The 17,075-nt window shown below is 37.0% G+C and overlaps 1 protein-coding gene across 1 annotated transcript in view; it reads right to left on the bottom strand.

The window, feature by feature from the left end:
- The window catches only part of LOC145688219 (uncharacterized), a 57,057-nt gene that overhangs the window by 27,610 nt on the left and 12,372 nt on the right, over nucleotides 1-17,075 (bottom strand). The window contains exon 3 of the mRNA XM_081762124.1: nucleotides 2,098-2,135. Coding sequence (XP_081618250.1) covers nucleotides 2,098-2,135 — 38 coding nt within the window. The remainder of the gene's footprint in view (nucleotides 1-2,097; nucleotides 2,136-17,075) is intronic.

The following is a 17,075-nucleotide window of genomic DNA, read 5'->3' on the forward strand; positions in this document are numbered from 1 at the left end:
GCTAGAACATAACTACATACACACACACACATATTTTATATATATATATATATATATATATATATATATATATATATATATATATATATATATAGTATATACGTAAAACACACGCATCAATATTATCGCAGCCACTCTCTCTCTTTCCTGGCAACACTTGCTTTCTCCTCCAACACCCATCCGGCAGTTTGCCGCGTATATGTGAAGAGCTTCATTGCTTGTAATGTCCCGCTTGGCTATACATGGCGATCTGCCGCGCCAGATTTTAGTGGGGAGATCCGGCTGTTTTTGCTCGCCGGATAAATGTCCGGCGACCGCCGCACATATGAGAAGAGCTTCATTGCATGCAATGTCTTTCTACCTTGTTCGGCAATTCGCCGGAAACGGATCCGGCAAATCGCCGGACAATGTGAAAGGGCGGATACTTGAATTGCTCGACCTCTTCAAATTCTCTTTGTTCTACTCTGACCCGTAAGGGTGCGTTTCCATGGGATATTCTCACGACTTTCGAGTTTTCGATCTTGATTTCCATTCTATATAGCTGCCCAGTGTCAACTATTTTCTCAAACATCTCTTGTAGTCTTTCTTCAGTTTCAGCTATAACAACCGTATTGTCTACATGCCTGATTTTGTTAATGATCTGCCCTTTAATCTTGAAATCTCCAGTTCCCATTAACGTTTCCTTCATTAACCATGCAATGTAAATGTTGAATAATTGAAGTGACATACTACATCCTCGTCTGACTCCTTTTTCAATCTCCACGTTGTTGGTTTCTCCTTCATTCAAGCGCAACTTCACTCGTTGTCCTATGTACAGTTGCGAATGAGTCGTCTCTCTCTCCTGTTGGCCCAGATTTCTTTAAATATTTTCAGAAGTTTGGTCCAATTGACCCAGTAGAAAGCTTTCTAAGGCGATGAAGTACAAACACAACTATTTCTTTACATCAAGAACTCGTTCTAATATAATTCCTAACAACCGAATAGCATCTGTGGTGCTTTTCTCTTTCCGGAATCCAAACCGCTCTTACTATAACATCTCTCCTGTCCTACTTTCCAGCCGGCTGTTCAGTATGCGCGCAAAATTTCCAGTGTGGAAAATAAGGCTAACGGTTCTGTGATCCCTACACTTCTTTGCTTGGCTCTTTCTTGGGTAATGCGATCATTGTATCAAGAAAATCCTTTGGCCATTCTTCTCGACTCAGGTAGATCTAGTTCATAAGTGAAGTCCGTACTTTCATTGCATTGCCCCTAATCCGCTGGTATGTCGTCGTCTCCAGTGGTCTTCCTCCTTCACATGTCCTTGGTGGCTTGTACTAAACTTTTCAATATACTGGGCCCTTTTTCTTCATCATCCATCTCTTCCTTTGCTTCGATCGCAATAGCTTTGAGGTGAGTTTGGGGCGCAATATCTGATCATACAGATCTTTTATGTATTCCTTCAAATTCCAAGGATTTTTGATAGTGACTACATGACCTTGTTCATCTCCGATTCCAAACGTACGTCTAATTTTGTTAGCTTTCTCTCCTAATTCTTGTCGTTTCTGAAACATTAGATCATATCTGCCGCGCTGCTGAAGCTTCATTATTTCTTCATGTATCTATTCCATATACATTTCTTTGGCTCTCTTCATTTCCCTTTTCTTTATTCAGCCTTCTGTATTACTTGATGTTCGTGAATCTTGCCCTTCTGTATTCCTCCATCTTAAGCATTGCTTCAGTTATCCATGGTTTCCTCGGTTTTATTTCCATCCTGCCAATGTTATTGTGGAATGTGTCTAGCAGAATCTGTTTAACATTTTCCTAACTGTTTCCTAAATTGCTTACCATATCACCCATTGCACAGATTTTGTTTCTTTTCAATCTCTTCTTTCACATCAATGTTCACACTTCTTAGCCGCTTCAAGTTCCATTTTCAATTTCTTCTCCCATGTTTCTTGACTGACTTTAACCAAGTTTGCACTTCCACTGATAGAACGGCATTCGGTACAGGAGTTTGGACTAAAAAACGGAACCCACTATGGTTAGATAGGAAAATCAAAATCAGTCCAACTTCCTAACTCATTAACAACAACAAAAAAGACAAAAAATAATACTTACCAAACTAAGGGACTGCTTCTCCTTCTTCAGGTGATAGTCTGAAATATAAATACAATAAAACTCATATAGTAAAACTAGGTTATATGCATAGTTTTCTTTATTATTATTATTATTATTAACAACAACGCTAAAAAATGGCCACTTTCTACAAGAGGTAATTATGGTCAGAGCCGGCCTTAAGCCGATTGCTCCCAATCGGGCCCCGCGCTGGTGGCGCTTACTTAACCCCCAGTCTAATCTACTCTCTAGCGCCATTTTAACAGCATATTAGGCTCGAGAGCAAACAAGTGTGTTGTGGTCTCTATGACTAAATTTTGCTCCCAACACTTGTAATTAATACATGCCAGTCTGTTCGCGGGGCCCCCAACCAAGTGACTATGGTACCGTTAAATGTATTTGCTACTCTCGGTTGTCAAGTATACACAACAACATATTGCAATAGAGGCACATCCATGGACTCCACAAGGGAGGGTATGGTCCCTCTCTAACAAGTAAATGAATAGTTTGTATTAAGTTTCCTGCCATAAGCAAATATTTTCTGATTTTAATGCTGCAGTATATTTATTTTTACAACTTCTGTTCTAAAACTATAGGCTATATTATGTCCAGGGAGTATTCTGCACACCCCAACACCCTTAACACTCCCCCAAATTTCCTTACATATTCCCCTGGGCGTAAAAATATTGTTTTCTTTGTGTAAAAATGTATATCATTATTCTGGGTGCATACCCTCTATTATTTTGAACACCTCACTAACTAAAATTTCCTAGCGTTCCTACTGATTATGTCTTGTGATACTACCGTGAATAGTGAGATGGTATCAAATAAATCGACCTCAGTGCGACTTCTTTACATATCCTTTCTCTTATAGTAGCTATATTAAAAATACAAAACCAGAGAACAAACTTTGCCCTCTCCTGCAAAAGATCCCGTGGATGTACGTTTTCAAAAAACAAATCAAATCAGGAAAACCGAATGTACACTACGGCGTACTGGATAGGTGGTTGCTTATGAAGGTTTGTGTTATAACTCGAAAAATCCAATGGAAAATATGTCATTTATCTTCCATCAGTTCCTTAAGGTTTGTGATAGTTTCCAGTGTCGGACTAGCGCTGTCAGAGCTATGCGGAGATGAAAACTTCGAGGAGCACATCATCATGAGTAATCGTTTAAGACCACTTGAGCTTTTTGCTATCTCGCTTCTAGTAACACCGTAACCTACAGAAAAATTCCGGAAGTCTTCAGTAATACGGAGCATTAAATTTTCCAATAGACTTTGCCCTAAAAGTGGTCTCAGTTTTGATTTAATGATCTTCAACTTAGAAAACAGGCATTCACAGGATCGGGTTAGTTGGAAGAGACACATCATATTTATACACACAATATAAATTGCTGTAAGTGCTTCCATTTAAAGTCAGCTCTGCAAGGCACACCTTGCTGTATATTATATAAATAGTGTATTCTACAAATAAATAATTAGTAGATTAAGAGTACCAGGCCTGGTTAATAATTTACGTAAGCGTATATATTGTGTGTATGTATATAGTCTATGTAAATTTGTGCTAATTCTTATTCATATTTTTTTAGCTTGTAAATTTCTTGTATGCAATTAGCGAAACTTCTTATAGTTGGATACAATTCTCAGGGAACGTGAGTCGTTGTAGTTGGAAATAGGAGAAGGAAATTTTTTGCCGAGGTAAACTCATAGTCCCCGCTACCCGCAAGAAGTTCCTGAGGCCGAGTTTTGCCTAACAGCTATAAAAAGAGGCGGAATTTGAAGTTAGGGCATTCTGAAAGGAATCCTCCAGAGTGATGGAGACTTTTTTCGTTCCTTTATGTTTCTCAGAGTAAGAGAAACCGTTTTCACTAGAATATATAGGGAATTAATTTCTGACTTAAAAATGTTTGTTTTGTTTTTTCGATAGAGGATAGGACTCGCGAATTAAGATATAATTTGAGTTTAATAAATCAGTTTTAAAATGTTTTTGGAATCGCGTAAGGAACTATCGTGAACATTCCTGGTATTTGAATATGGGTTTTTGTATAAGTAAGGCGCGAGGAGAAGTGTGTAGGAAAATTAGAGAATTTTCAGTCAGGATTAAATAGTTTTTGCTCTCTCGTTTATATAAGAACGAAGAGAGAATTGAGTTTAAGTGAACTAAGAGTTGTTCACAGGGTGATAAATGGGTACCCGGTCTATTGATTGATATAAGATTCTTTTTAGGGATCTTAAACTTATTTTGAAGCGGAGTCTTGAAATATAGACGAAGCTGATAGAGTTTCCTACCACTTGATTTACCCTAGGATCCAGGTTACGGGTCCAAAATACCTTACCTAACCATACTCAAACCCAAGTTAATAGCTAGTTTTTTCCCAGTAAAGCAGTTCACATAAGAATGTTGCTTTACGCTTAGGGCAACTAGGTGAAGCATACTATGAATGATTAGTATAGCTGATAGAAAGAATTAAGGAGTAGATTTGTCAGCTTGTAAGAGAACGCGAGGCAAATTACTCAGAAGTCCAATCCCTTATTAGTGGTAATTTTATATATTCTAGAGCAATTTCAATTAAGGAACTAGGTAGGAATTTTTCTTGAGTGGGAGCAATTTAGAGAAAAGTAGACAACTTTCTATTATTATTGAACCAAATCAACTTTTCTTAATAATTTATCTAATAAAGGGTTAATTATATAAGAAAGGCTATGTTTTTCTAATTCCTAAAAAATCGTTCCCGCGAAGGGAAATTTCTAAAGTAGTCTTACCCTAGACGAGGCTAATTAGATTATAATCGAGCTAATTTGAATGCAACCTCGCTTTCTCGATAAGTTAAAGGAAAAGAGAAAGGAGGACAACCAGGTTAAGGGTTGATAAAAATCTTCTTCTTAGTATTAATATAAATTTATCCTTAATTTTCCTATATTATAAAAATAGGAGGAAGGTAAAATAGGGAGAGTAAGAAGGAGGGTTGCAGCTCATACAAGAGTGTAAACGCACAGTGTATGCAGCTGATCCTGATTTTCCGTTTGGTTTTCACTCCATTCTTTTCATTTCCAGAATCAGCTGAGCACTGAACCACATCAAAGTCACGAGTAGAAGTATCCTTCAGATTCTTCAAGTAATCTTGGTAATGAATCGCAAATTGAGTTCGCGTGACAGGGTTTCTTTACACACGTTTGTATTTTGTGAAATTGTTTTCAGGGCTCCATCTGGTAACCCATTTTCTTATTTCTTCAAATCTCCTTGGGTCCAAACAGGCTTTTTATTAAATGTTCACTTGAAATAAGCCTCTCCTCAACGCTTGTAAAAGCGGTGTCACAAATTCTGTAGAAGGTTTCTACTGGGTCCTTCTTCCACTTGGCTTCTTCTTGCAAAGATGGATCTTCATCAGAGCAGATTTCACCAAGAAAAGCTTTCTGGACCGAATCCTTTTCATTCCAAAATCAGCATCTACCCTAAGGTGAAGTTTGCTTTTATCCGATTTTCTATTAAAATTTTCCAAAAAAAATTTTAACGTTTCCATACAGGTGAGAAAATTTCTCTCTGAATGACTTCAAATTTGTTGCTAGTGTTTGGACCATTTTCCACGCCGTTAAGTAGTGCATCTTTGGGGACAGTGGATAATTCGAAGTTCGTGTTGTAAACCCTAAATAGCTCTGTGTAAAGAGCTTCTGTCATTAAAGTTTCGACTTTTTGTCTCAAACTTTTTACACTGGCTGCTCTGCTCTGCTTGCACCACTGCATATAATGTTTTAAATTAAAATATAAATAAATATTGAGCTATTGAGCTTTAAATATAAAATCCAAACGTCCTGTCACTCTAGCAAAATTTTAAACGTTAAATGTACATACTTTTCCGTTCTTACAATGCAGATTATACACTGATCTAGTCAAAAGAGCGACTGTTAACTTTTAACCAAAATAAACTTATAATTTCATAACTACTGAAAATTCAGCAAGACGGAATGTGAAGATGTCTTTTAGATATGTTAAACGTAATTTGCGCAAAATTTTGATATTAAAATTCTGAAGAAAATTTTATCAAAAAATATTCCTATTTTTACCTAAACATCTATGATTACTACAGTCAAATTACATTAATAAATAATACAATAAACAATTGCACACAATATTCTTGCCTTAATTAACATCTACTTTCCTAACTGAGAACACGCAAGCGTAGCTTATGTTGAGTCTCAATGCTAACATTACATCATTACCACAGTCAAATAACGCAACGAGAGAATGAGTCATACAGCAGTCACAAGGCCACTTGTGATAATACTAGATTAGACAGAGTTGTTACATATCCCCTAAGATATCTGGCAGTGCTGGCACCCGCAACGAAGAGAGTACGACAGCTTAAAGCCTTTAAATAATCTACGCAAACCTGCAATAACTTTGTTATATAATATTTTTATATAGACAATAACGGAAGTATTAACTAACATTTTCTTCTTCAATACAACTAAGCCTATTTTATTCTGACAAAGGGCACCATAAGAGGGTGGGCACAGGCGGAGATCTCCGCCTCGCCACCCTATCCAGTCCGACACCTGATCGTTTCATCACCATTTCATTTTGTCTGCAGTCGATAACGATTTCAAGCTGATTATACCTTTCATAAGAAACTACCAAGAAGTTCTCACCAACATACATTAGGTTTCCCTGACTTGAATTACTTTCAAAAAGATAGAGCTGTTTAAGAAATCTTTGAACCAACAAATTCATATTAACGTGCAATTTCATTATGTCTTACAGTTATAAACTTATGGAAACAGACTTCATCATTGTATTTTCCGTAAAATTCCAGTCCACTTTGATGTTACATGACTCCCTTCCTGTTTAAAACAGTCGAGCGCGATACAAGATGGCGGCCATGATAAGCATACAATCAAATAGATGTCTACTTCCTCCCGATGTCGGTTAATGCGTTTTTTTTTTTTTTTTTTTTTTACTTGAAACACATTGTTATGGCTTATTCGGATCAATCAGGTTTATGGCCACTGTGGTCGTCTTTATAGACGGAGCACTTTAAATTTTGCTTACGCTTATTTCTTGATATTCCACACTTCCCTGCCAAGTTTGGTCAAGAAACTAGATTTCGACAAGTTTACTTGCAAGAGAAGAAAACTATGAAATACCGGTACAGAACCTCCTTGAAAAATTGCGAAGCACAGGGGTGAAATATGTATTTTAAAATTCATTCACTGTCTGTATTTCCATTTGAGTTAGCTGCTATAAGCAATGAACAGGGTGAGCGGTTTCACCAAAACATTTTGTAAATGGAAACACGTTATAAAGGGAAATGGAACCCGTCCATGATGAGAAATTACAGTTAGTTTCTGCTGAAAGACGACTCCACAATATAGAAACGGGAAAATATTTCGAAACTGTTTTTGCCGTTAATCATTTTTCTTAATCAAGCTTATAAGTAAATATGCGGGGTGTTCTGGGGATAAACTAACCAACTTATCATATGTGTTCAGGATCTTAATACAAGAAAAAGGTTTTCTGCGACTTTGATCGGAAACGCTTAATTACGAAGAGAGAGAGCTAATTAAAAGTAATTACCTGAATTGGTCATTTCTCTTACCTTTTTATTATTACTATCTCTGTAATTAAGCATTTTCGATCAAAGTTGCAGATTTTTTTTTTGTATTGAAGTTCTAAACACATATGCTAATTTTGTCGGCTTTTCCGGAACCCCCTGTATATAAATACGTAATAACGATATATACATAAGTTTGTAAATGATGTGTTTGCAATGTTTAGCATCACATTCATCCATTTCTTTCATTAAAACTTAGAATTTGTCTTCATAAACATCTTTGATTTTATATCTCAAATTGCATTTACTCCAGTCAGCAGTTAATCATCATCATTATCATAGCAGAAAATCTGACAGAAGGGTGATTTCAAAAAAACTGACTGCATTTTAGTTTTCAGGACGTTTAATTTAGTAAGGATTGCATTGTTTTCTCTCTGCACATTTTTGAAAATTGAAATTTGAGATATGTGTTAACAGTACTACAAAGTTTATTAATGAAACTATATGTAAAAGCAAATATATAAATTTAATCCGTAGTGTAACCTATGTGCGGAAGAATACTGAAGTACACGCGTCACGTCGACAGATTTACATTTTTGTCTCACAGAATAAAAGAGGGTATGACTCGTGTGCGTTTTCGTGCTGTGAACACAGTTGATTGGGATTTACTATTATTATATCATTGAAATATAGTTGAGGTGTTTTAGTGATCAATATATAAACAATGTATCTCAAATATGAAGTCACTGATTTTTGAAATAATACCATAAAGATCAGTAGGAAATGTCAATAAAACATCAGGCAAAAGATTATCGTATATCATTGAGTATAACTGAAACAATGAAGATGAATTCATTTTCTCGTTGATTCATTCATTTTCATGTCTTTAATAACGGGCGTTTTCATAAAATATACGCAGGTTATGTTTTATTCAGTCATATTAACACACATTGCAAGTATGCCTATTATTTTAACCTTAAATTGCAAAATGACTTTAAGTGCATGGAGTTAGTGTCAGAAACCACCAAAATATTTCACTTCCGGCTACCAGTCTGCAATTTTACAGAGTTCTTATATGTATACCAAAGGAAAAGAATCCGCCGGGAGACACTTGATCTGACGTCCGGAACTCATGTGATGACGTCATCAAAATGGCGGACAGCTCGATTCAAAAAATAAGCCATATCTTCGTTATTTATGGACCGATTTTCTTCAAACTTGGCTCATTTTGAAGGAAACTAAATTTGCAATAAAACATGTTACTAAAATATTTTCTCTAAAATTAACCGTTTCGGAGTTATTTAAGAATGTAATAAATTAACGAGTATTTATTGGAGAAAAATACGTAACTCCGAAACCCTTAGTTTTAGACGAAACACTTAGGTAACGTGTTATATTGTTAATTTCATTACCTTTAAAATGAGCTATTAATGAAGAAAATCGGTCCATAAATAACTGAGATATCACATATAACGTGTTTATTACATTATTAAAATGGCGGTCACTACTTCTTACAGATAGCGACAAATTCAGCCAAAGTAATTCATTTCCATATACTAGTCACAAATTTTACACAGTATTTATATACATAATAAATAATTTTAAAATACCTGGGAGACACTTGATTTAATACTCTGAACTCCTATGTTGACGTCATCAAAATGGCCGCCGGGATTAAAAACGCAGGTTTGCTTAAATACAACTAACTCCGTTACCGATCATTTTTTTGAGTCTTCCAATTGTTCCATTTGAAAGAGCATGAAATAAGCTACAAAAATGTTATTCGATTTAGTTTATAGGTAAATGGTTTATGAAGTACCGTATATATGGCGATGACAACTTGGAAGTGGATGAAAAGAACATCCGTACATTTTCTTCTAGTAGATGGCAGAAGTTTCTACTTGAAGAAAACGCAAAAACATTTCTATTGTTTTTGCTAGTAGTGATTTCTGATACTTACCGAATTTTTAGAAAAGAAACAATTATTCTATCACACAATGTACTGGAAGACCACCATGGTGCTAGAATGTTTCCTTTTAGATTACGTCCGCAGTATTTGACAGGGCAGTTTGATAGACTTTATTTCTACTCTGGAAAAAATTTGTCCATGGATGTTTGCTCTCGATCATACTATGCGCGATGGCTGCCAGTGTTTTTGTACAACTTAAAGCAACTGCCAGAGATGCATCCAACAAAATATTTTGTGAGTTCCAAAACGGAAATATATCTGGCTGCAAAACTAAAAGACAATTTTCCAGGATGGCACATTACCAGTTACGTGAGCAGAACAACAAATCCCGTCTAAGTCAAGGGGAGGGGCTATTGCAATGGATGGTTGCAGGACCCGAAGTTGTCCGCATGATTCGAGAGTTCGAAAAGTGTCGGAACCTGAAATCGTAACATCACTTCCGAGGAGCATCATGAAAATACTCCAAGTTTTCATAAGGAATTCGAAAACCATGTTTCTGCCCTTTTTGAAGTGTTTGAATCACACGGCAACCCATTCGAAGATGACGAGTTAACTACAGTCAACAGCAGTAAAATCATTCTCCCAGAAGAAAATGCGATGAGCGTCATGTCGGCAAATGCTACAGGGAAAAGCCAATTTGATACGTTTGTCGAAGATCGGTTGATCCTTAGAAAAGTTTCCATCCATGAAGTCATCAAAAGAAACAACCTTCCCTTGATGAGTGCTAAGAAAGTTACAGTTAAGTCCAAAGACAAGCAGAAAATAGTAGACCCGAGAAAAGACAGTACTCTTTTTGCCAAGTTGTATGTTGCTAGTCAATCAAGGGGAATTGACGTCAAAAAGTTCTTTACCCATGAAAATAGCTCATGTCCATCTTCCATATCCGACCGCGGTAAGCTCGGAAAACCAATAAAAAAAATCCGACGTGGTGTCCTGTATCGTCGAGTCAAGTGGAGTTCGGGTGACCACTGCTCATGAGCCCGCAGTTCCTTCGCTCATAATCGATGCAGCAGCCTTGATCCATATGCTTGTTCCTAAATCCAGCCGGACATTTCAAGAGTACTGCAACCAGATTGTTAAACCATACATTCTAATGAGATTAAGATCTGTGGAAAGAGTTGACCTAGTTTTTGTCCGCTACCTAGAAAGAAGCCTAGAAAGTGACGTAAGACAGTCGAGAGGGTTTGGGCTCAGAATAAATGTAAAATCTAATGTATCTAATGTTGTTATCCCCAAATCTTTCAGTAAGTTCCTTGCTCACAGTAAAAACAAAGAAGAACTCTTTGAATTTTTAGCTGAAAACCTGGTCAAAATGGATCTCCCCGCCGGGAAAAAAGTCATTTGCACCTACAGAGACGGTAATTGGTCGCAAATGGAGGCGACATTTGAAGCTATATCTTCCGAATTCCATGAAGAAGCCCATGCCCGTCTCCTACTTCATGTATGACATGCCATGGAATACTCGGGTTGTTCTTAGGTCATGGTGAAAACTGTTGATAGTAACGTGGTAGTAATTGCTATATATGCCTTTTGTAGACTCAATACACTGAAAGAATTTTGGATTGAATACGGCAGTGGAAAGCACCTCCAATACCTTCCGATCCACGAGTTGCACAACAAAGTTCCACGAGGAGTTCCAGATCTTTTGCCTTTCTTCCATGCATTTACGGGGGCTGACACTGTGTCAAGTTTTGTAAGTATTGGTAAAACCACTGCATCGAAAACGTGGATGACTTTCCGAGATGTAGACAAAGCTTTTTCGGCATATTCTCAAGTTCTGGACATCATCTCTGAAAATGACGACACGTTTTTACTCATTCAACGCTTTGTAGTTCTTATGTACCATTCATCAAGTTCTGCAGAGACCGTCAATGAGGCCAGGCGGATTCTCTTAACCCAGCGAAACAGACCAACCAGCAACGCTCTGTTGCAACACTTGAAGAGAGCCATCAACGGAACAGTCAACGCTTGGATCCTTGTGAGTGGGGATGGAAGAAGACCGCAGATAACTACGAGCCCTTCTGGTCGACAAGCCCAAACTTCACCATGGAAAAGCTAAAAGAGTTTATAGCATGCAAGTGCAAACACATTTGCACACGCTGTCGATGTGTAAAAATACACGAACTTTGCACTTTACTTTGTAGTTGTGAGGGCCAATGCAGAAATTAAGTTTAATCTTACAAACTTGTCACTTTGTTTAAAGTTTACATTGTTTTCAATAGTTGTGGCTTCCGCGTTAATAATCCATATGGACTGTACATGTTTTCATTGTGAGAAACTGCTGTAAATATCTGTTACTGTTCCTAAAAAAAAGATTTTTTTTTTCATTTTTGCCAATCAGTAAAAAGAGGGCATTGAATCCACTAAAAGATTTAAATAACTATTTTTATTTTCATGTTCACTCTTTTGTGGTATAATTTATAATTAAAGATGAATCACTCTTTAAAAAATTATACAAGCATGCAACATTGCAATGGATGTAATGTGTTTACTTGAGTTAACGCCTCTTATAATAACAGAAATGTCATTGCAAAATATATTAAGCCAACAGCAACCATTTTAAAACATTGTTTTTTTACCCCTTCCACGTTGTCATCGTCATAAACCATTTAAAATCGAATAAAATTTTTGTAGCTTATTTTATGCTCTTTCAAATGGAACAATTGGAAGACTCAATAAAATGATTGGTAACAGAGTTAAGTGTATTTAAGCAAACCTGTGTTTTTAATCCCGGCGGCCATTTTGATGACGTGAACATAGGAGTTCATCGTGTTAAATCAAGTGTCTCCCAGGTATTTTAAAATTATTTATTATGTATATAAACACTGTGCAAAATTTGGAACTAGTATATGGAAGTGAAGTATTTTGGCTGAATTTGTCGCTATGTGTTAGAAGTTGTGACCGCCATTTTAATAATGTAATTAACACGTTATATAACGTGTAGATAACACATTATATGTGATATCTCAGTTATTTATGGATGGATTTTCTTCATTAATAGCTCATGTTAAAGGTAATTAACAATATAACACGTTACCTAAGTATTTCGTCTAAAACTAAGGGTTACGGAGTTAAATATTTTTCTTCAATAAATACTTATTAATTTATTACATTCTTAAATAACTCCAAAACAGTTAATTTTAGAGGAAATATTTGTAAAAAATGAAATGAAATCTTTAAGTTTTACGTCCCACGGTTATGCCGGTTAGGCTAAAGGAGACGGTGATGATGAGAGATGAGTGAAATGGTGCAATGAAGAAAGTGGGAGGAAACGGGAGAACCCCGAGAAAACCCACGAAGGAGTATAATAAAATATACTATTTTAGTAACATGTGTTATTGTAAATTTAATTTCCTTGAAAATGAGCCAAGTTTGAAGAAAATCGGTCCATAAATAACGAAAATATGGCTTATTTTTTGAATCAAGCTATCCGCCATTTTGATGACGTCATCACACGAGCTCTGGACATTGGATCGAGTGTCTCCCGGCGGTTTTCTGCTTTTTGGTATACATATAAGAACTGTGTAAAATTGCAGACTGGTAGCCGGAAGTGAAATATTTTTACGCTAACTCCACGCACTATTTCGAAAGTCAATCCATGTAAGACCAAATTGACAAAGAAGCTATGGTATTTACAGTTATTATGACATATGTATATCACAGGCGCACGCGCTAACCACTGGACCAGCAGGGAGAACGCAATATATATATATATATATATATATATATATATATATATATATATATATGTGTGTGTGTGTGTGTGTGTGTGTTATATAAGTTAGTTGTAAAACGGTGGGCCCCGCATAATTTTTTCCAATCGGGCCCCGTGCCACCTAAGGCCGGCCCTGATTATGGTCTTTTAACTTAACTGTCAATGAAGCGCGCGCGCGAGAAAAAAAAAAAAACTCGAATCTGCTATCTCTGGTATTAAACTATTGCACATCCACGAGTAAAGAAATAGCATCAGGAAGAGAGCTAACATTGAACTTAAACTTGATTAGGCGAACATTACTCAAATGTTTCCAAGAAATCCTAGCATAGAAGTTATTGAAATGCAATAGGAAAATTTCTGAACTTCAAGAATTTACTGTCTACAGCTTTGTGCGACAAACAACGAATAGTAAAGGCAAAGCAATTAATCTAAAATTAAATGTTTTTAATTCAGATGCAGTGAATCTAGTGAAGCGTTTTACAAACACAGCTTCAATTCTGAGAAAGATTTTAAGGCTATAGATCTTCCATTCATACATCAAAATAGTTATCCTTTCTATACACTGTTTGTTAGTCTAAGTTTTATACATTGATGATAATGACGATATAACTACTTTATCTGAGTGCGATTAATTTCAATAGTAAGATCTACAATGTAAATTTTATAATAATAGTTAACAAATATCTACAATTTTTTTTGCACTGAATTGGAATTTTCATTTCGCTTATAAGCTTTATACACTGGTGTGAAAAGTTAAGGACGCAAATACGCTTTACATGCGGTGTCACTCCCAAGTGGCTTAGATCAGTGAAACTTGAACCGTACACGAAAACAGTGCTACAGTATGATACAGAAAATAACACGTGATTAGATCAAAACTGGAACTTCTATACATACACAATAATTTACACTGAAGTCAATGTGACTTATGATGACCCCTTTCACATTATAGAAGTGAAAAGATCCTTAGGTCTGAGATCACAATGAATAAAAAAGCATGCTCCGCAACGTGTTCCCACTACTCACAAGGTTGGCAATGAGACGTAATATAGAGTTCCACTCCTCCACAAGTGCTGTTGACTTCTGCTGAATGACCCTTGGTACATCTGGATGTGGTGCAAGACATGTCCCTATATCATCCATGGTTGTGAAAGACAATATTCAGAAAACAGCCCAGTGGGTTTTATTGGGCAAAATTGAGTTTTATTATTATTATTTTTTTTACATACATTTAAAGCCCTATTCCTATTTAAAATACCACTTATATACAGTTACACTCTATTGGATATATTTGAAGAGAAATTATGGAATTCTCTTGTTAAAGGGAATCTGTGAAGGTCAATGTGCGATTCGTGGAATACACTTTGCATCTAGCACTTACTTATATTTCGTTTCCTCGAAAGGTGGAAGTGCATCATTTTGTCAAGTAACGTAAAGGTGGGTAATTCTATATAATATAGAATAGGAATAGAATCCCCTATTACACACAGGATTTAAACCTGAATATTTCTTTAACTTCCCTTGAAACATGCCAGGCAAATACTAAGGTAATACTTCAAGTCAGGAGCCAGATATGAAAGAAAGCAGTTTTATTAACCATTTTGAGCAATTGCTGTCACGCACACACATAATCAACTATCTCCTAGGACCTATATGCTTTTTCCAAAGTTCTTTTTTCTTTTTTTCCTAATGTTCAGAGGATATAAAGTTGCAAGAAAATGCACTTCCCGCTCATTGAGTTCGAGATATAGGGTGATGATGTCTATTCAAGTTGCGGCTTGAAATTAAGCCACGTGTTTCCGCGTAGGAAACAACACAGTTTATCAGTATTGCTTGTCGATACTTTAGGTTCACAGTTCATGCGCATATATTAAGAAACGGCCTGCGTAGTCCTTCCCCCCCCCCCACCTCCAAACGCAATTCTTCGAAAACAATTTCAATCGTTTGTACTTCGTTTGCTCCCATTTGCTCCGTTTGTTCCCTTACCATTCCCGAGAAAATGGAACCTTAAAGTGAGGGGAAGAACAACGTCATCCCAGCCCCCACTCAACTAATAATAATCGCAGAGGGGAACGGATGGTGGCATTCGTTTGTACTTCGTTTGCTCCCATTTGCTCCGCAGTTTTTCCATTTGCTCCCATACCGTTCTCCCAAAAAAACAGTAATTTAATGTGGGGGCAAGAACAACATGGTCCCAGCCCCCCACCCAATGGCAGAGAGGAACGGATGGTGACATTCGTTTGTACTTCGTTTGCTCCCATTTGCTCATGCAGTTTCTCAGTTTGCTCCCCTACCGTTTGCGAGAAAATAGAATTTTAAAGTGGAGGAGCAAGAGCAACATGGTTTTGGCCCCCCATCCAATTGTACAGAGGAACGGATGGTGGCATTCGCTTCTACTTCATTTGCTCCCATGCTGTTCCCGAGAAAATGGAACATTAAACTGGTGGTTCAGGAAAACGTAGTCCCAGCACCTCGAATTGAAAATAATTTCAAAGAGGAACGGATGGCGACATTCGTTTGTACTTGGTTTGCTTCGCGATAGCTACGTTTACTCCCTTACCATTCCCGAGGAAATGGAACTTTAAAGTGGAGACTAGAACAAAATTGTCTCAGCATCCCACTCAAATAATCATAATGTCATAGGGGAACGGATGGTGGCATTATTTTGTACTTCGTTAACTTCGATTTGCTTCTCCGTTGCCTGGGTTGCTCTCCTAGCGTTCTCGAGTAAACAGAACTTAAACACGTGATCTCAGCACCCTCCCAACTTATATAATCGCAGAGGAGAGTGGATGTTGGCTATATCTCGTTTGCTAATATTTGCTCCACGACTCTCTGAGTACTCGTCTACTCCGATTGATGTTAAGAAAGATGAATTTTGAAGCGGTTGGTCTGTTAATGTGATCCCAGTCCTCAAGCTCCTAAAAATTGTAGTAAGAAATAATTGTTTGCGTGATTTGCCCCGAATTGCTCTGGAATTGTTTCACTTTCTTCCCTACTGTTCCCTGTAAAATGATCTTTCAAAGTGGGAGATGGAACAACATTGACCCAAGCCCCTCGTTACTAAAATTAATCGCAGATGAGAATAGAAAGTGGCGTTTCTTTGTACTGCCTTCGCTTCGATTTAGAGTACATTTCCTCTTTTTTTCTGCCTTATAGTTCTCCAAAAGATGCAATTTTATATTTCTTCTAGAATAAGATATTATGAGCCCTCCCCCTATCTCACTACATGTAGATCAGAAATAATGGAAGCTAGTGTTTGTTTTTGCTGCGTATGCTCCGAAGTTGTTTGTGTGTTCCCCTAATGTTCCCAAGAAAATGCAATTTTATGTTACTACTCTATATGCAACGCAACTGGCAACTATTGATCTTGTGTTTATTTTGTTTTTGTAGGCGACCGCGGTAGTTCAATGGTAGAGCGTTCAACTCTGGTGCTTGGTCCCGGATTCGATCCCAGCCCCCGCCAAGTGAACTTTGTGGTGGACAAACACCGTGTGTGTGGTTTTCCTCGGGGTTCTCCCGTTTCCTTCTACTTGCTTCATTCCACCATTTCATTCATTACTCATCATCACCGTCACGTTTAGCCTAACCGGCATAACCGTGGGACGTAAAACTTCATTTCATTTTTGATTTTAGTAGTTTGTGTGTTATGACCGTCGATGGCAGTGATTGTCATAGGATATGAAATATTAATGACATACCTGTACATGTATTATTTCAACTTGAGTTTTGACTCCAAAATATTGA

Source organism: Thermobia domestica, chromosome 6, assembly GCF_964235325.1.
Source record: "Thermobia domestica chromosome 6, izTheDome1.hap1.1, whole genome shotgun sequence".
Taxonomy (NCBI): Eukaryota; Metazoa; Arthropoda; class Insecta; order Zygentoma; family Lepismatidae; genus Thermobia; species Thermobia domestica.